At 39.7% G+C, this 19,217-nt stretch overlaps 2 protein-coding genes across 2 annotated transcripts; one reads left to right on the forward strand and one right to left on the reverse strand.

The window, feature by feature from the left end:
- Positions 1-138: 138 nt before the first annotated feature.
- LOC119429060 (protein NLRC3-like) lies at positions 139-13,571 on the reverse strand. The gene is made up of 11 exons (XM_037696776.1): positions 13,564-13,571; positions 10,722-10,835; positions 10,435-10,548; positions 10,069-10,144; positions 9,439-9,477; positions 5,499-5,727; positions 3,624-5,418; positions 3,360-3,533; positions 3,070-3,234; positions 788-834; positions 139-686 (listed from the first exon to the last, which is right to left on the reverse strand). Exons 1-11 carry the CDS (start codon positions 13,569-13,571, stop codon positions 139-141), a joined length of 3,309 nt encoding a protein of 1,102 aa, XP_037552704.1.
- Positions 13,572-16,712: 3,141 nt separating this feature from the next.
- On the forward strand, positions 16,713-19,054 carry LOC119429061 (F-box only protein 3-like). Its single transcript, XM_037696778.1, has 6 exons — positions 16,713-16,804; positions 17,679-17,768; positions 17,844-18,007; positions 18,519-18,633; positions 18,707-18,911; positions 18,995-19,054. Exons 1-6 carry the CDS (start codon positions 16,713-16,715, stop codon positions 19,052-19,054), a joined length of 726 nt encoding a protein of 241 aa, XP_037552706.1.
- Positions 19,055-19,217: the final 163 nt, after the last annotated feature.

The raw sequence follows: 19,217 nt of genomic DNA on the forward strand, positions 1-19,217 counted from the left end.
TGATATGACACAAAAATAAGCAAAGAATGAAACAGCATGAAGAACATTTTTCTGAACAATTAGTTTACGCTGTAGAAATACTTGAAATAGACCTAATATAGATTTTTGTCAAAATGTAAAAAATAAAATAAACTGATCCTACTTCAGCTCACAAAGAGACACTGAAGATTCAAAATAACTGGGCTCAAACCCAACCCTAAAAGCAGGGTAGACTGCTTCTGTGAACATGGTGCTGAAGGTGTGGAGGTGGATCAGTGCATCTGAGGAAACTCTGTAGAAGGACAAAATTCCAGAGGGCCAGTCCAGATACACTACTACTCTGTTGGAGGTAGAAGAAGATGGATAAATGTTCTTTTTCTTGTTGTTGTGAAAAACAAAGTAATCCTTCCCTGACCAGTACAGACTCCAGGACCGATCGTTCCCTCCGAGCAGGGAGCCAGGGTCGTCTCCTTTCCTGCCAATTCCTCTGTAAGTCACTCCAATGCACACCATTCCTTCGCATGCCACCTCCCAGGAATGGCGCCCAGTTAGACCGTCTATACAGAGCAGCTGATGCCAGTGGTCAAACCTCTCAGGATGATCATGATATGGCTGCTGCTCTGCAGTCACTGTCACCTTTCTTTTGTTGACTGACAGTTTGAGGAATCTGTGTGCTGTATTTGAATCCAGAGTGAGCCGAGAAGCATCTGCAATAACAAGACGGCAGCTGTGACATACATAATTCAAGAGAAATCTCTATTAAATGTAGTTCTTTGTGTTTTATATGTTTGGGAAAAAACATACTTACACTTCCATAGTCCTTCTTGCAGTGTCCATGCTCCACCATGGTCCAAACTGAGGAGAAAAGTAGAAATTTGCTCAGCGTTTGGAGAGGTGCAACCTGCTATGCATGCACTGAATGAAACCTCTCACATTTAAGATAAAACTCGTTAAAAAAACGTATTCACATAAGTATGACAAAGACAAGTTGCAGTTTTCATTGAACACCAAAATATCACCTGTTTCACTGTAATGAATGAATAAATGAATGAATGATTGAATGAATGAATATGCAAATGAATGAATGAAGCTTTATTTGTCAATGTCTCAAGTACAACAAAATAGCAGAGATTCTCCCAAGGTGCCTGTACAGTTCACCTGTTTGGTGAACATCATAGCATAACACATGCACATTGAATGTATAAAAAAGTTTAAGAAGTAAATAACTATGTCAATGCATGTGTGTGTTCAAGAGTGCAATGGCTTGAGGAAAAAAACTGTCCCTGAGACTGGTGGTCCAGGTCCTGATGAACCTGTAGCGCCTGTCTGATGGGAACAACTCAGAGAGGTGGGAAGCATGGTGTGAACTGTCCTTTTTAATGTTGGTGGCGTTACTGAGACATTGGGAGGCAAAGATTGATTTTAAAGATGGGACGGGTCAGCCATTGATCGACTGTGCGGTGTTCCCCACCCCTGAATCCTTCTCTGGTCATAATCTGTAACATCCTATGAGTTAGCGGTTCCACTTCACTTCATACTCAGGTCCTCCGCCTGTGGCTTGGGAGCTTGAAGGTTCTGCACAGTACTTTAGCTTTTCCTAGTTCCTATGACTGCACTCATTTGGACAGGGATTTTTAAGGTTGTTCTTGGGATCTGCTGGAGTCTCGTGTGCTCCAACCTCTAGCACCACTGGAGCGTTGACCTTCCATAACATCATTTTTTTGCTCTCTCGGCTTTTGGTATTTCATAAACTTCTTGTGGTCCTTCTTTTTGACATTACAGTCTTTTGAGATTGCTGCATCTATCATTTCTTTAGTTTGTAGACCACCACAATAGCTGGTTGGTTAGCCCTCACCTGTTTTTTGGTCTGGAAGGGTGGTGACATTTTTCCACCACTCTTGATGCAGCCTTATGCATTGATTCTGGGACTTTCAGTTTATACTTGATTCAAATGTTCCTGTACACTATTTCAGTCATGTGGTTATGGTGTTCCTTATATGTTTTTTTTTTTTTTTTTTTTTTTGCCTCTATCTCACATCCTGCCGTTATGTCCAAGGGACATTTTTGCAAAACCAGGAACTTGGATCCTGTTTAGAAACAAGCTGGTAGGTCAGAACAGTAGTATTGCTGCCTGGCTTTGAAACAAGAGGTTAGGGGTTCAAACTTCAATCAAGGTAACCTCCAACAACATTGGTTTGTGATCCCATGTTTAAAAAACAAGATCTGCATCAGTTGTTGAGGATTGAGGTCATTCTGATAAGAAATGGGCTATAGAAAATTTTTGATCAGGAACAATGGATCAGAAGTTGTTTCTTTGTCAGCCTGGTTGTTGAGTTTCAAAGTTTCAATAGCTGCCACAGCCTCTATAGCCACTATTATAGTAGCACTGTAACAGTGACATGGTCTCTGCAACGTCCAAGAATCTCTTGTTCCAGTAGTCATTTTTCAATAAAATCCCTTGTTCCTCAACATCTGATACAGGCCTTGTTAATCCAGGCATCATGTGATTGGCATTGCATTATTTATGTGTCACTCGTGTGAGTCTGTGCCAAGTACAGGTTGGAAGTCAAAGTCGGAGATTCCTTCAAGGGTAGTGAAGAATGACAGGACTTTTAGATCTATGTGGACAAGCAAGCAATGGCTAACCAACCAGACATAGTGGTGTCCAACATAAGATGATATTGCTGATAAATGTAGTTACAGTCACCAAATGACAACTTCAAAAGGAAAAAAAACACAAGAAGCTGTAGAAATACCCACTACTGAAAGGGGAATACGAGAAATTGCAGAGAGTCAAGACCTCAGTGGTGCCAGTGGTCACAAGAGCACTCCCAGAAAGAACCTCTAAAATCTCTGAAGCAGTGTGATGTCCTATGAACAGCTAAGATATTACACAGAGCATTCAAGATCCCAGGCCACCAGGGAACAAATTAGACTTCAAGTGAAAGGTTGCAGACCAGTTTGAAAATGCTGATTGAGAGTTATGAGTGAACATGTTTCAAAAGTGGGCAAAACTGTTTTCTGTATGAAACTAGGCTATGGTGAAATTAATGTGAGGATCAGATAACCATAAGTTGCAGCACTTTGTACCCAAGAGAATCTAATCTCCAATGTGGACCAGCAGAAAGGAGCTTCACTCCTGCATCTCCTGGATGATTATAACTCAGGTCCAGCTCTCTCAGATGTGAAGGGTTGGAGGTCAGGGCTGAGGCCAGAGAAGCACATCCTTCATCTGTGATCAGACATCCTGAAAGCCTTTAAAAATCAACCATAGACAATTTTTGATTATTTCATTCAGTCTTGTGATTCATAATTACATTATGTTTGTTGTTTTTTACTCATATTATTATTATTAATTATTTAAAAATGGAATTCCTGACCTGAGAGTTTCCAATGTGCAATATGGATTCTGCAGTCCAACACACAGTTTCATCACGCCTGAATTCCTTAGGTTGTTGTTACTCAGGTCCAGTTCTTTCAGACTGGAGGACTTAGAGCTAAGGATTGAAGCCAAGGCTTCACAGCTTCTCTCTGAAAGGTTACAGCCACTCAAACTGAAAACACATTGACATAAAACAGAAAAAAATGAAGTTAACTTCCTATGATGATGAAGAATAGACGAAGTTTGATGTTTGTGAACGTACATAGCTTTGTTGGAGACTTTAACTACTCGCAACAGCCTCATAAGAGCCTCCTCTGAAGCAGAATATTTCTTCAGGTCAAACACATCCAGATCTTTTTCTGATGTCAGTAAGATGAAAACCAGAGCTGACCACTGAGCAGGAGACAGTTTATCTGCGGAGAGACGTCCTGATCTCAGGGACTTCTGGATCTCCTCCACTAGAGAACGATCTTTCAGTTCATTTAGACAGTGGAACAGATTGATGCATTTCTCTGGAGAGGGATTTTTGTCAATTTTCTTCTTGATGTAATCAACTATTTCCTGCCTTATAAGATAGCTACACTCCACCTGTGTCAGCAGACCTCGTAGGAGAGTCTGATTGGTCTGCAGTGAAAGGCCCAGCAGGAAGCGGAGGAACAAGTCCAGGTGTCCATTTGGACTTTGTAGGGCCACATCAACAGCACACTGGTAGAAGTTTGTCACTGCTAAAAAGGCTTTTATTGCTTTGTACTTAGGGGATTTTTGTGACTTTTCCATCAAATTGACCCCAGACTTGATGAATGTCTCATGGACGTGAAGAGCAGCCAGAAACTCCTGAACACTCAGATGGACGAAGCAGAACACCTTGTCTTGGTACAGCCCTGACTCCTCTTTAAAGATCTGTGTGAACACTCCTGAGTACACTGAGGCAGCTCTGACATCGATGCCACACTCTGTCAAGTCTGATTCATAGAAGATCAGGTTTCCTTTCTGTAGCTGCTCAAAAGCCAGTTTTCCTAGAAACTCAATTATTATCCTGCTCTCTGGACTCCAGTGTGGATCTGTCTCCGCTCCTCCGTCATACTTGACCTTCTTGACTTTGGTCTGAACCAGCAGGAAGTGGATGTACATCGTAGTCAGGGTATTGGGCAGCGTTCCTTCCTCTCTGCTTTTCAACACATCCTCCAGAACTGTAGCAGTGATCCAGCAGAAGACTGGGATGTGGCACATGATGTGGAGGCTTTGTGACATCTTGATGTTGGAGATGATCCTGCTGGCCTGCTCCTCATCTCTGAATCTCTTCCTGAAGTACTCCTCCTTCTGTGGGTCAGTGAAGCCTCTGACCTCTGTCACCATGCCAACACAGACAGCAGGGATCTGATTGGCTGCTGCAGGTCGTGTGGTTATCCAGAGGCGAGCAGAGGGAATCAGTTTCCCCCTGATGAGGTTTGTCAGCAGCACATCCACTGAGGTGGACTCTGTAATATCAGTCAGGATCTGATTGTTGTGGAAGTCCAGAGGAAGTCGACACTCATCCAGACCATCAAAGATGAATGCAACCTGTAAGTGTTCAAAGTTGCACATTTCTTTGGTTTCAGTAAAGAAGTGATGAACAAGTTCCACCAAGCTGAACTTCTTCTCTTTCAGCATGTTCAGCTCTCTGAAAGTGAATGGAAACATGAACTGGATGTCTTGGTTGGCTTTGTCTTCAGCCCAGTCCAAAATGAACTTCTGTGATAAGACTGTTTTCCCAATGCCTGCTACTCCCTTTGTCATCACTGTTCTGATTGATTCGTGTCTTCCAGGTGGGAGTTTAAAGATGTCTTCTTGTCTGATGATTGTTTCTGGTGTGTGTGGTTTCCTGGATACTGTTTCAATCTGTCTGACCTCATGTTCATCATTGACCTCTCCAGTCCCTCCCTCTGTGATGTAGAGCTCTGTGTAGATCTGATTCAGAAGAGTTGTGTTTCCTGCTTTAGCAATCCCCTCAAACACACACTGGAACCTTTCCTTCAGGTTAAATTTCAGTTTACTTATGCACAGTGGTGCAATAGTTTCTGAAAGATTAAGAGACAAAGAACATTAGGTAGGCTTTAAACAAACCCTGACAATGTTGTACTCATTAAAGATCTCTTACTGCTGTACAATACATCAGCCAACTGTTCCTGCTTCATCGTCCTCAGGAAGTTCAGTGTGATGTTTAAAAATGCCTCTTTGGTACTCTCCCTCTGCTCTTCATTGGCTCCCTGCAGCAACTCCTCAACATTCCTCTGACTGCCTGAATATGTTGAGTGATCTGGATGAAGAACTGTCAAGAGCCTCTTTAGCTCATTCTTCACAAAAGACATTATATTCTCTTCAAGAGTCTGAAAGAATAAAGTTTGAAAATAAAAACCAGAACACAACAAAATTATATGTTAATACTATGACAAATAGCCTTCTGAGATAATCATTCATCATTTCCTGCTAGGACTGGTCACATTGGCAACCATCAAACTTTCCAACTACCTCATTAAGTTCAAGCTCTTCCAGAGAGATTTTGAAAAGTTTCCAAAATAAAATAAACTTTCTGTAGCAGGTTCTGAGTCTTCCGGGTGGTCTCCTTGTAAAGGTCCATGCCTAAAACACCCTTTTAAAAAGGTATCCAGAAGGCATTCTTCGTAGATACCAAAACCACCTCAGCTGGCTTTTTATTGATATGGAGGAAAAGAGATTCTGAGCTTCTCCTGATTAGCCACACTCTTCACTTTGTCCTTCAGGAAGAGTTCAGCCACTATGTAAGGAGGCTCATCTCAGTAATCGCAAACTTATTTTTTTGGGTACTGCCCATTGTTCAAAATCATAGTTTAGGTTTGGATCTAGACTGACTGGTAAAATACTTAGTATTTTGGCGATAGAATGGTAAAGCATTACAATCTCTACAGTCTGTGCCCCAATCTACCTACTTTTCTACTGCTCTGTTTAATACTCATTCATGCACAAGACTTGAAGATACATTTAACTGGCTTCTAATAATTTAATAAGCTCTCTTAAAGGATGTCCTGTGAAACCTGTAGTATGCCCTTTCTCCATTTTCTCTGAGCACATCTGCATTTTTGTCTGAAAGAGCTGGTGATTTCATTCAGCCTCAGGTCAGAAGGAAACTTTGTTTGAGCTTTAGTGGAGAAACTGATTTCAGAATATCAGTACAAGTAGAGTTAAAAAACAGAATTCAAAATATGCATAACAGAACTGTGGGCTGCAGGATATGTTGTCATTAAACTGGTGAAGAAACATAGCACAGTTGAGGAGTTAATTGCACTTGCCATAGTAGGCACAGAAGATGCAGTATGCTCCTTCCTACCTGATATCAGAACAGTGAACAGAATAGGTAGCGGATCCAATCAAAAAGGTCCACTGAGGTCTAGAGTGCACACACTGATTCCAAAGGACACCAAACTGTTAAAACTGGATTTAAAAACTGAGGCTAATCCACCTTCTTTACCAGTGGTTCATGGAGAGCTAAAGAAAGTAGAGCCATGAGGGAGAAGTTCAGAAAATGGATCTGCTCTCCAACAGAAAGTCAAGTTTCTGTCAGGAATAGAAAAAAACAGTTCTCTGGAGGTAAAGAAGTCACTCAGAAAAAAATGTTTAGTTGACTAGTGACTACAGCTAGAGTTTGGATACTTGTATGGACTTAGAACAACAAAGACCTTGATTTGATTGAACTCAGCTCAAATGAGTTACATGGATTTCCCTTCCTGTGGGACTTCCACCTACAGGGACAATACAAGTTGAGTGCACAGTGCACAGTGCCATGGTTGGTAGCCAAATATGGGAGACTTGGCACTCTGACCCTGGCTTACCAATGCTAGCTCTTGGGACTTCTTAGTGGGGAAGGAGCCTAAGCTTGTATGTAACTTTTAGAGGTAGATATAGTCGAGCTAACACTGATGCACAGCATGAGCTCTGGAACCAATCTCCTTGAGAGGGGCTGGACCTTATTCCACTCTAGAGTTTCCCATGGTGAGAGGCCACAGGCTGGTATGTGTCTATTTATAAGCCTCCAGCTTGGTGTCTGTGCATTGGAGTTTTCTCCGGTAGATGAGAGGGTAGCTTCTCCATGCCTTTTGGTGGTGGGGGACAAGCTCTGACTGTTGTTTATGCCTACACAGCAAACATTAGTTCAGAATGTCCAGCCTTCTTGGAGTCCTTAGTGGGAAGGTGCTCCAGCTGGGACCTCCTTATTTCTGCTGAGGGACTTCAATACCTATATGGGTAGTGACAGTATGACCTAGAGGGGCGCAAATGAAAGGAAAGGCATCTCTGATCTGAACTCGAGCTACATTCTGTTGTTGGACTTCTGTGCTAGGCACAGGTTTTCCATCACAAACACCATGTTTGAGCATAAGGGTGCCCATAAGTACGCACAGCACATGACACTCTAGGCCACATATCAATGATAGACTTTGTAGTCATGTCATGTAATCCACATCTGTATGTTTTCATCAGAGTTGGATGGATCAGATGCCGGGTGGATGCCAGACAGACCCAGTAGACCCAAATATGTAGTAAAGGTTTGCTGGGAATACCTGGCAAAAGAACCCAACAAAAGGGTCTTCAACTCATACCTCAGAGAGAACTTAACCACATCCCAGTGGAGGCAGGAGACATTTAGACCGAGCGGGCCATGTTTCATGCAACTATTGTTGAGGTGGCTGCCTTGAGCTGTGGCCGCAAGTTAGTTAGTGCCTCTCACGGTAGCCATCCTATAACTCGGTGGTGGCTACCCCAGGATCAGACAGGCCATCAAGCTGAAGGAGGAGTCCTATCAAGCTTTGATGGCTGGTAAGACTCTGGAGACAGCAGAGGTGTATTGGCATGCCAAGCGGGCTACAGCCCTGGCTGTTGCTTTGGTAAAAGTTTGGATGTGGGAGACGTTTGTTGAGGCCTTGGACAGAGACTCTTGATCAGCTCCAAGGAGATTCTGGCAAACCATCATGTGGTTGAGGTGGGGAAAGCAGCATTTTACCAATTCATTGTATAGTGAAAGTGGGGTGCTGTTGACTTCAACCAGGGATGTCATCACATGGTGGAAGTAATACTTATTGGCAGTGCTACTGTATTGGCAAACTTGGATTGTGGTTCCCTTCTTCAAAAAACAGGGACTGATGGTTGTTTTTCAATTATACAGGCGTCACTCTCCTTAGCCTCCCTGGTAAGGTCTATTCAGCCGTGCTGGAGAAGAGCTTCCAATCGATGATTGTACCTTGGATTGTACCTGGCTGTGGAACAGTGGATCAACTGTTTACCCTAACTAGGGGTGGAAGGGGTGTGAAAATTTGCCCATCCAGTCTATATGTTTTTGTAGAGTTGGAGAAGGTATTTGACCGTCAGTGCTGGTCTGTTGTGGTGAAAAGAAAACTGAGCTGCAAGGTGAAGCGCTCTGTTTATTGATCTCTCCATGTTCTTAATTTTACCTGTGGTCATGAAATTGGGAAAGTGACCTAAAAATTGAGATCATGGATACAGTCAGATGAGATTAGTTTCCTCTGTAGGTAGCTGGACTAACCCTTCGAGATAGCATAAAAGTCCTCAGAATCTATCTCATTAAAGCTGGATCTGGTGGCTGGATTAAGAAGATCCTCAAAGTGCTACTTCTACCATCTGACAACTAATTAGTTTCAGCACCATGATGGCTCAGTAGTTAGCACTGTTGCCTCACAGAAAGAAGGTCCTGGGTTCAATCCCCAGTTGGAAATGGGGTCTTTCTGTGTGGAGTTTGCATGTTCTTCTCGTGCTTGCATGGGTTTTCTCCACGTACTCCAGTTTCCTCCCACAAACCAAAAATACGCATATTAGGCTGCTTCAGGCCCAGGCCTCCCTTGCAAAAGAGATATGTGATCTCAGTGGTATTTGCCTAGTTAAATAAAGGTTAATAATGCATTACTGTAGACTAATTAATGTTTCAGACACTAATATTTTAATTAATGTTCAATGTAACTGTGGGTCAGGCTATCTGCTGAATAGACTAACTTTTAAACACTATCACCACCACCAAGAGGCAGCTGAGCTACTAGGCGAAGCTCAGTGTTTACTGGTCGGTCTACGTTCTTGCCCTCACTTATGGTCACAAACTTTGGATAACAGAAAAAACAAGATAACGGATATAAGCAGTTGAAGCTAGTTGTTTTGGGTTTTTTTCAGAATAAATGGACTTTCCCTTAGAGATAGGGTAAGAAGTTAATTTACCCGGGAGAGACTCGAAGTAGACACACTGCTCCTCCACATCGAGAAGAGCCAGTTGAGATGGTTCAAACATCTGGTAAGGATCCCCCACTTAGATGCCTCCCTAGGGAAGTTTTCTTGGCATGTCCAACTGGGAGGAGAACTAGGCCATCACGCACCCATGACAAGTTAGAGAGGCTATGTTTCACAGCTCGACTGAGAGCACCTTGAAATCCTCCTAGAAGAGCTGGAAGAGGTCTCCAGAACTAGCGGAAGATATTTGATGGCTGGCTGACCGTTTTAAAGCTGGATTAAAGGTTTAGAAATCTTTATCATTTTTCCATGAGTCATTTGAGGCGAAGCATTTAGCTAATTTAAAAAGTTGTTCAACATTTGAAAAAGTTCATTAGACAAGTCAAGTTTTTTGTTTTTTACTTATAACATTTATAACTTGTCCTCTGTGACAATCTTATTATTTTTTGTGAAAGGAGCTCTGAAACCTGGAAGATGAAATCCACTTCTGTTGACGTCTGGAAGGTCAGTTTGCAGAATGTCTCTGTCTTCTCCTTGCTTAATCTAAACAAACCAAGAGAAACACAACAGATTAAAGAGTTTCAGAGTTAAATCTTGATACAGTTTACTTGATAATCTTTGAAAGACAAACCTATCTTTCATGTTCACAGGATAATCCATGGATGGGTCACTTTTCATGGATACAACCCTAACCCTAACCCTAACCCTAACCCTAATGAGGGGTCTTTCCTGAGGAAACTGAAGTTAAGACATCAAGCAAAACTTGTACTACTTTTGATTTATTGTGAGGAAATGAACTTTGTCTGACTGATCTGTCAGATTTAAACCTTCACCTTGTTTGAGATGACTCTGGTGTGTTTTTGAAGTTTATTGGATGACCTGCAGATTGGTCACTCCTCAGGGAGACAGAGCTGAGTCCTGAGGGATCTTTCTTCTCAAGAGCATTCCTGTAAAGATGTAGAATCAAATGAGGAGCTGGAGATGGACCACATTCTGAGTGATAGTTCTAAGTGTAGCGGATGCAAATCCTTAAAGTTTAAAACAACTGGACCCTGCGACAAGAAAAACAATTGGACTTCTGTTTTGTTGAGTACCAAGCTTTAAAGATGCAAATCTTCACCTTGAAGCAAAAACGTCCCGTTTGTCTCTAAAGTTCAGAGGCTGACCCGCGGACTGGTCACTCTTCAGGGACATGACGCTGGCTTCTGGGGACTCTGCCCTTTTCTGTGAAAGCCTGACAACAACAAAAAACATTTATTTAGAGCCGGATTTGAAACAGTTAGGTTTTACTTTTAATAACAGCTCGTGCTCGGCTGTTTGAAGCGCAATAGACCCAGGAAACGTGTCCAGCTCTGTCCTAATCATTCCTTTTTGATCATTTATTAGTGTTTGTCAAGAGGTTCTCCTGGAAATGGAACTAAATTAGACCTGAGATAAACCGGAATCACTGAACATTTATTAACTTCCTTGAAGAAGTTCAAAGCTGTAAACCCAAAACACACACAAGGAAGCAAAATGAATTCCTGTCATTGTGGACAAACAGTTAAAATATTACCTTTACGATAATACAATAAAACAAAAGGCACAAAGCTGTTTTCTTGTTTTAAAGACAGTTCTTTTGATTTCTTGTCAGAGTCATAAAACTGTTTAAAATGTAACTCAGCCCAACGGATTATTCACTGAAAAGGTGGAACTGCAGAGCAGGAGGAAGAAAAGCGTCATTGTTGCAAAGACGGGAAATTTAAACGTGTTTTTATGAACTTTTTCTGTTACTATTTGCACTCAGAATCTTGTGCAAAAAAAAAAAAAAGAAACTATTGTGATTGTTTATGGAGTTTTTTTATGTTGTTTTTTACTTGTTTGTTGTTTTTAAAGTGTCTCCAGCAGCCAGATAAATGCTGTAAATCAAACAAAGAAGGTTACGATAATGTGTCAAACAAATGAGATTAAATAAATATGTTTAGTATTTTTTTCCACAAATTTCAGCAGTTAAATAAATAGAAAAGCATCCAACTGCAGTACAAGTTATTTAAAATAACAAAAAACATCTGCAAAGAAATAATCTGTTTGAAGAGTTTCAGTCAGGGTTTAGAGCTCATCATAGCACTGAATCTGCACTGGTGAAAGTTACTAATGATATTCTCACGGCCTCTGACAATGGACAGGTGTCTTCACTGGTCCTGTTAGACCTCAGTGCTGCATTTGATACAGTTGATCACAATATTTTACTACAGAGGCTTGAATATGATGTTAAAATTACAGGAACGGCTCTAAAATGGTTTAAATCATATTTATGTGATATATTCCAATGAGTAAATGTAAATAATGAATCTTCTTCATACATGAAAGTTAGTCATGGAGTTCCTCAAGGTTCAGTGCTTGGACCAATACTCTTTACCTTATGCTTCTATTAGGTAAAGTTATTAAACAGCATGGGATACATTTTCATTGTTATGCTGATGATACACAGTTATATTTGTCCATGAAACCCAATGAATCCAATCAGCTACTTATAAAAACCTGGATGACCCTAAATTTTCTGCTTTTGAACACAGACAAGACTGAGGTTTTAGTTTTTGGACCTGAGCATCTTAGGAATTAATTTTTCAGTCTTTCTCCCTCCTTAGATGACATTAATCTGTCCTCCAGCTCTAATGTTAAAAATCTTGGTGTTATTTTTGATCAGGACATGTCTTTTATCCCCCACATTAAAAACGTTACAAGAACCGCCTTCTTCCATCTGCGCAATATCACTAAAATTAGAAACATCTAAAAATGATGCAGAAAAACTGGATCATGCATTTGTCACGTCTAGACTGGACTATTGCAATGGTTTATTATCTGGGTGTCCAAATACTTCTTAAAAACATCTTTAGTTGATCCAAAATGCTGCTGCCAGAGTCTTAACTGGAGTTAGTAGGAGAGATCATATCTCTCCAGTTTTAGCTTCTCTCCACTGGCTCCCTGTCAAATCCAGAATTTAATTCAAAATCCTACTTCTAACCTACAAAGCCATCAACAACCTAGCTCCATCTTTTTTCATTCAACCTTTATTTAGACAGGTAAATCCCATTGAGACTCGAGGACTCATTTACAAGAGAGACCTGAGAGATCTTATATTCGAGATCTTGTTGTTTCATATTTTCCTAACAGAGCACTTCACTCTCAGACTGCAGGCTTACTTACGGTTCCTAGAGTTTCCAAAAGCAGAATGGGAGGAAGATCTTTCAGTTATCAGGCTCCTCTCTTGTGGAACCAACTTCCAGTTTCTGTCCGTGAGGCTGACACATTGTCCAGTTTTAAGACTGGGATTAAAACTTTCCTTTTTGATAAATCCTATAGTTAGGGTTGGCTGCTATAGGCTTAGACTAATGGAGGACAAATTGACCTCATTTCTTAAAATTGAATAGTTTTCATTTGATACTATTTCTATCAACATGTGATTCTTGACCTGCCATTGTGTATCTGTTCCTCTCGAACCCAGCCGGTCGAATCAGATGGTCGCTTGTCCTGAGCTGGTTCTGCTAAAGGTTTCTTCCTCATGAGGGAGTTTTTCCTTTCCACTGTCGCCTTCATGCTTGCTCAAGATGAGAGTTCTGTGATGGAGTTAAACTCAAAGCAGTCTGCTCCTCAGATAAATAACGTTAAATTGTTATTTTTATATATGAATGTTTCTGTTCAGTGCCCTGAGACGACTTCTGTTGTGACTTGGCGCTATAGAAATAAACTGAATTGAGTTGAATATATAGGCCTGAACAATGAGCACGTTTTTTTTATGTTTATTTTTATTTTATTTTATAGGCGTTCATAAAACCCAATAAACCAGTTTGGCAGTTCATTCCAGTCAAAGTACAGCGTCAATAAAACTCTGCCTTCAGGTCTAAAGCTCCATCTACAATTCTACAGAGTTTAATGACTTCCAGACAGGAAAGACAACAAGTTTAAAATGTTGACAACTTTACCTTCTCATTTTGGAAACAGCTTGGATTCAAAGTGATCTGAAAACAGTCTGACAAAAGAAAGAAAATTACGGTTACCTATTGGGTTGATTACAACTAATGTTTTTTTGTTAAAATCATGTAAATGTAAGCACTAAATAACACTTTAATAAATTCATGACATTTTTATTAAGTTTTACACTTCTAAAAATGATCATTTCAAATTGTGACATTATCAAAAGTTTGATTAAATACCTAACTACACTTCACAGACGGTACAAATAATTAATTATTTAAACTAGTACAGGCTATATTAAATACAAATCTCCCTACTTCAGCAGTGACAATTAGACATTTTTTTGTAAATTACACTTATCAACATTTTAAATAATGATTTGAATAATTTTCACTGGTGATTTTTGATTAAGTTCTATTTCTCCTTATAGAGTAGTGTATATCCTTGTTGATCTGAGCGTAATGCTTCAAAACAAAAAGAAAAATCTGATTTGATCTGATTTAATCATGAGATCTTATAGATTCCTTTTGAGGTAAATGAGGGAAATAAATATAAATTATAATTCATCTTACTGGAGTCATTCTTGAAGTGAACTTTCTGTGTCCAAAACCTGCAGCAGTCTGAAATCTGGGTGATGTTTGTCTGACAGCAGCTTTCATTTCCTTATGATTTAAGTAGACGCTGCAGAGCAATGAACAAATCAGAGCTCAAAGGTCATAACTTTATCTGTCAGCAATTATGCTGGTGAAATCAAAAACCATTTTATTGTATTTTGTTCTGAATGTTGGTTTAGAATAAATATTTTGTAGCTTTTTATTAATTTTAATGTTTGATTTTCTGTCAGATATCTGTTAATTTATTTATTTTTCCTCCTAATGTCAGTTTTGAATCAAAAATCAACAAAGCTTTTTGATTTTACTTTTTTATTTTTACTGGGATGCTTTATTATAAACATAAACACTCCTACTTGTTTAAAGTTCTCTTTTAAATACAGTGTTTTAATTTATTATTTTTAATGTATTCAATGAGAAATCCCTTGTTTTTACAATAAAAATTACACTAGACTAGATGTAGTTCTGCACTGTGGCCACCAGAGGGCGGACATGTTTATAGCTGTGATGCTAGCTGGTTAGTTTATTTTAATGCTAGCTCGATAATTTCCTTCTTTTTAGTTGATTTAAAAACTGGACTCTACACTCATATTAAACACAGTAAAATCAAAATACGTTCAAATTAGATTAATTTTGTTTAAAGGAAGAAACGGTTATGCCTCACAAAACAGAATTGATACGCGTTTTATATTGCAAGAGTAAAGCGGAAATGACGTTTTTATACTTTTATTTTGACAGAACTGATAGGAACACTGAACATGGTTGAATTTCTAACTTGATGGTTGTTGTAGTTACCAGCTTCGGCCACAAGAGGGCAAAAAACCTGTTCTGAATGAAAAAAAAACTTTTTATTCTGTCGGTAGTTGAACTCTGTCGCATAAAATACTTTTACACACCATAATATCAATTTCTGAACACAAAATACAAATTTGTAATATGTTTTATAAGAATTTTTTTAAAGACATTTTTAACAGATTTTCTAAGAACATAAATTTTCAGAAACTTTTATTTTTCACATTATGCACTGAACCCTCATAAAATCTTTTGAATATTATTCCATGTGAAAAAAAGTGTCCAAAATAGAGTTGTCAGAGTAAATAAAATAATTTTCGTGTATTCTGTGCACCTTTTGTTTTGTTTATAACATTTAGTCAAACGGGTCCAGATGAAAAACAACATACAAGATAGAAAATCTGAACTGGATTTTATAAAATAACGGGATTTTAAATTGAAAACTTCTGGCCTGGCATATTTACCAGTAAAGACTTTTTAAATATTTAAACTTGGGTTTAAATAAGTCAGTTAGAAAGTAGCCACAATTATGTGTGGATATTTAACTTTAAATGTATCGATCATAGTTAACATCTTAAATGTTGTAATTATTAAATAAATTGGAGAAATTGCATTTCCTGCAAAAACGCAGTGTGAATGCTTATTGCTGAAGAACTTGCTGAAAAACAGCTGAAATTAGCTAGAACAAACATGCTGAATTTGAGCTGAAAAGGAAGAACGAGCCTAAGAAAGCAGAAAAACACACATTTGATGAATTTGTTTTAAATAAGCAGAATTTGTGCAAAAATTAGCTAAAAAAGCTGAAATTAGCACAAAAAATAGCTAAAGAAAAGTAGCTGAAAAGGCAGAAAGAAGCTTATACCATAAGCACAAGCTTAAATTAGCAGACGAAAGCAGAAAAACACGTTTGCCCAATTCTGCTGAAAGAAGTAGAAATTAGCACAAAAGTGGAAACTATCTGAAAAAAGCTGAAATAAGTATAAAATGAAAACAGCTAAAAAGTAAGGCAGACAGAAGCTTAAATTATCAGAAGGAAATGAAGAGGGCACATTTTTGCTGAATTAGGCTGAAAAAAGTTGAAAAGAGTGCAAAAATTGTGGAATTAGCCAAAAAAGCTCAAATTAGGTTAAAACTGTTTTTTTGTTTGTTTGTTTGTTTTCCACAAAGAAACTGAAAGAAGTTGAAGCAGAACAAAATGTGAAAGGAGCAGTAAAAGGTTGTAAACACATCTAAATATTTGAAGGATGTAAAATGAGCTCAATTCATTTTCTTTGAGAAAAAAATGGCAGAAAAGGCTAAATATTTCAAAAAGCTAAAGTTGCACCCCAAAAGTCATAGCAGGAAAGAGCTGACAGAGTTGAACGTTTTGATTTATGATTTGATGAAACGGAACAAAAATAGCGGAACGAGAAATCTGCCAACAGAAAAGTTTAATTATATATTTGTAGCAGTAACTCTTGTCCACCAGGGGGCGCTGTTTCACTGTATCTATAAACCTAGGGAATAGTTTAATTATATATTTGTAGTAGTAACTCCTGTCCACCAGGGGCGCTGTTTCACTGTATCTATAAACCTAGGGAATAGTTTAATTATATATGTAGTAGTAACTCCTGTCCACTAGGGGCGCTGTTTCATTGTATCTATAAACCTACGGAATAGTTTAATTATATATGTGTAGTAGTAACTCCTGTCCACCAGGGGGCGCTGTTTCACCGTGTCTATTTCGCCGCTTCCTGCTAAAACAGATGCTAACAATGGCAGCTTCCCCGGAGCTGCAGCTGGATCTTCTTCCTTCAGACCCGCTGTTGCACATTTTGTCTTATTTGAGCTTCAGAGACCTGGTCCAGTAAGTTTCTGACACAACGCATCAGTAAAACAACAGACAGCGAACTTTTTCTGCCAAAACGAGACGTAAACAAAACGCCGGAGGCTCACGGCTAACAGCTGCGTTAGCATAACATCTAGCTGCTGTTTTGTTTTAGTTTGTAATAAAACGAGTTCGAGGTGTTTGTCAACTATTTACAGACAAAGTAATGAAACAAAAACGATATTTAAGTTTCTGCGTGGTGCCGAGTTAACTTGACAACTTTTTATTTTTTAGAAATGAAGATTAAGATCTTGTTTACAGTTAGCCGCCTGCTAACAGCTGAAGTTTGCCTACTTTTGTTTGTTTAATAACCGAATATTTTTATGAAAACTAAGTTAATTTATTTAATAAACCGAGGACTTAAAGGCACTCAGAAGTGTTCAAATGGTTATTAAAGCTTTAAATTAAAAGGAAAATGAGTGTTTTGTGATTAACTTAACAGGCGATATTAATATAAATCCTGTAACGCAAAAATAATCAGTTTTTTTTCTTTTGTTTATTTAATAAAAGCAAAAAAAAAGGTTAAACAATCAGCAGTGGATGCACAACAAATATTATGTTAATGTACACAGAAGAGTTCAGAAACTCCACAAATTTACTTGGATTTTTTCTTGTGTACACTTAAATTTCACTGCTTGTTTATTAATTTTAAGCAATGTTCTTATTTTGCTGTAAACTTATTTAAATATTTTAAAAATGTCTACCTTAAATAAAAGCCATTAAATTAGTAAAATGATCTGTGCACTTTAAAGTCACAAATGTCCTGCCAATGTTCAGGTAGTGGGTGGAGCTTCTCCTGTTTGTGTGTGTAGCCCCGCCCCTCTTGCTATGACCTCACTCCTTCTGTTTGCAGTTGCAGTTATGTCAGTAAAAGGCTCAACGAGCTGTCCAAACACAACCCCCTGTGGAAGCGTCACTGCTGTAAACACTGGCTGCTGACGGAGTGAGTTCACTTAACACAATGAAAACTTGTCTTTAACTTCACATGGTGGGTCTGAACGTGTCTGTATGTGTTCAGTGCGGACCGGCTGCAGAGTGGTCTCTCCTGGTACAGCCTCTTTAAGCAGTACTTCTCAGACCTGGGCCAGTACATTGAGTACTACGCGGTGCTGAAGAAAGCCTGGGAGCAGCTGAAGAGCTTCTTGCAACAGAGATGTCCTCGTATGATCGCGTCGCTCAAAGGTATGATGGATGGATTCCTCTCAACATATCTGTGAAACATTCCCTGTATCATCAGCTACAACAAACCATGAACCCGCCCACCGCCGTGGGGTTTTTCTCCCAACTTCTGTTTTCCGATCGCAGCAAAATATTTGGTTCTAATTAGCTTCTTGTAAGAATCGACAAACTCGGTAGGAACAACATTCGAAGATAAGATTGAAGCTGCTGGTACCAACTTCCTGTTTGAAAACAACATCCCTTTGTTTTTATCAGCATTTAGATGGAACAAATCTGAGTGGATGTTGTTGAATGCAGACTGTAAGAGCAACTGTTTTAGCTCGACATTAAGCAACTGTGGTGTCAGCATAGAAATGTAAGGATGCATCAGGGATGATCTGACCTACATTACTTATGTAGATTGTGAAGAGGGTGGGTCCTAGGACGAAGCCTTGTGGTACACCATTGTTGACAGATATCTGAAAGAAGTACCATTTGTCTCTGAAGCGAGTGTCTCTTGTGTTTCTCTCCTCAGACGGCGCCACAGAGGTGGAGCTGAACGAGATCGAGGCTCAGATCGACTGCAAGCTTCCTGATGATTTCCGCTGCTCGTACCGGATCCACAACGGCCAGAAGCTGGTGATCCCGGGGTCAGTGTCAGCGTCGGTATCCCCCTCTTCCGCGGTCTGTCTCAGTCTGACTGGTCTGTCCCTGTGTCCTCAGTCTGATGGGCAGCATGTCTCTGTCAAACCACTACCGCTCGGAGGTCCTGTTAGACGTGGAGACAGCGGCCGGAGGTTTCCAGCTGAGGAGGGGCATGAGGCGCTGCCTGCCCCTCACCTTCTGCTTCCACACGGGCCTCAGCCAGTATGTGGCGCTGGAGGACGCCGAGGGACGCAAGAAAGGCGAGAGCTTCTACCCCTGCCCCGTGCGTACACTTCCTGTCTGCCTGTCCTTTCACAATAAGGTTACTTTTCTATAAATGAGTGTTGTTTTTTTTGTGTGTGTCAGGATCAGATGGCTCAGGACCCTTCAGCCATCGACATGTTCATCACAGGTCTGTGGATTTGAACCTTCAGATGTTTAAACCTTCAGCTGTTTAAACCTTCAGCTGTTTAAACCGTCAGCTGTTTAAACCGTCAGCTGTTTAAACCGTCAGCTGTTTAAACCGTCAGCTGTTTAAACCGTCAGCTGTTTAAACCTTCAGCTGTTTAAACCTTCAGCTGTTTAAACC

This window comes from Nematolebias whitei, chromosome 23 (assembly GCF_014905685.2).
Source record: "Nematolebias whitei isolate Nwh7 chromosome 23, NemWhi1, whole genome shotgun sequence".
Lineage (NCBI taxonomy): Eukaryota > Metazoa > Chordata > Actinopteri > Cyprinodontiformes > Rivulidae > Nematolebias > Nematolebias whitei.

Bases quoted from the DNA above. Each gene is read 5' to 3' on its own strand.
- LOC119429060 (XM_037696776.1), bottom strand. The intron at 9,478-10,068 runs GTTTCAGAGCTC...TGTTATCCAAAG, and splicing joins AAGTGGATTTCATCTTCCAG to TTTGTGACCATAAGTGAGGG. The intron at 3,534-3,623 runs GTACGTTCACAA...ATGTGTTTTCAG, and splicing joins AAAGTCTCCAACAAAGCTAT to TTTGAGTGGCTGTAACCTTT.
- LOC119429061 (XM_037696778.1), top strand. From the start codon at position 16,713: ATGGCAGCTTCCCCGGAGCTGCAGCTGGATCTTCTTCCTTCAGACCCG. The intron at 18,008-18,518 runs GTATGATGGATG...TTCTCTCCTCAG, and splicing joins TATGATCGCGTCGCTCAAAG to ACGGCGCCACAGAGGTGGAG. The intron at 18,634-18,706 runs GTCAGTGTCAGC...CTGTGTCCTCAG, and splicing joins CAGAAGCTGGTGATCCCGGG to TCTGATGGGCAGCATGTCTC.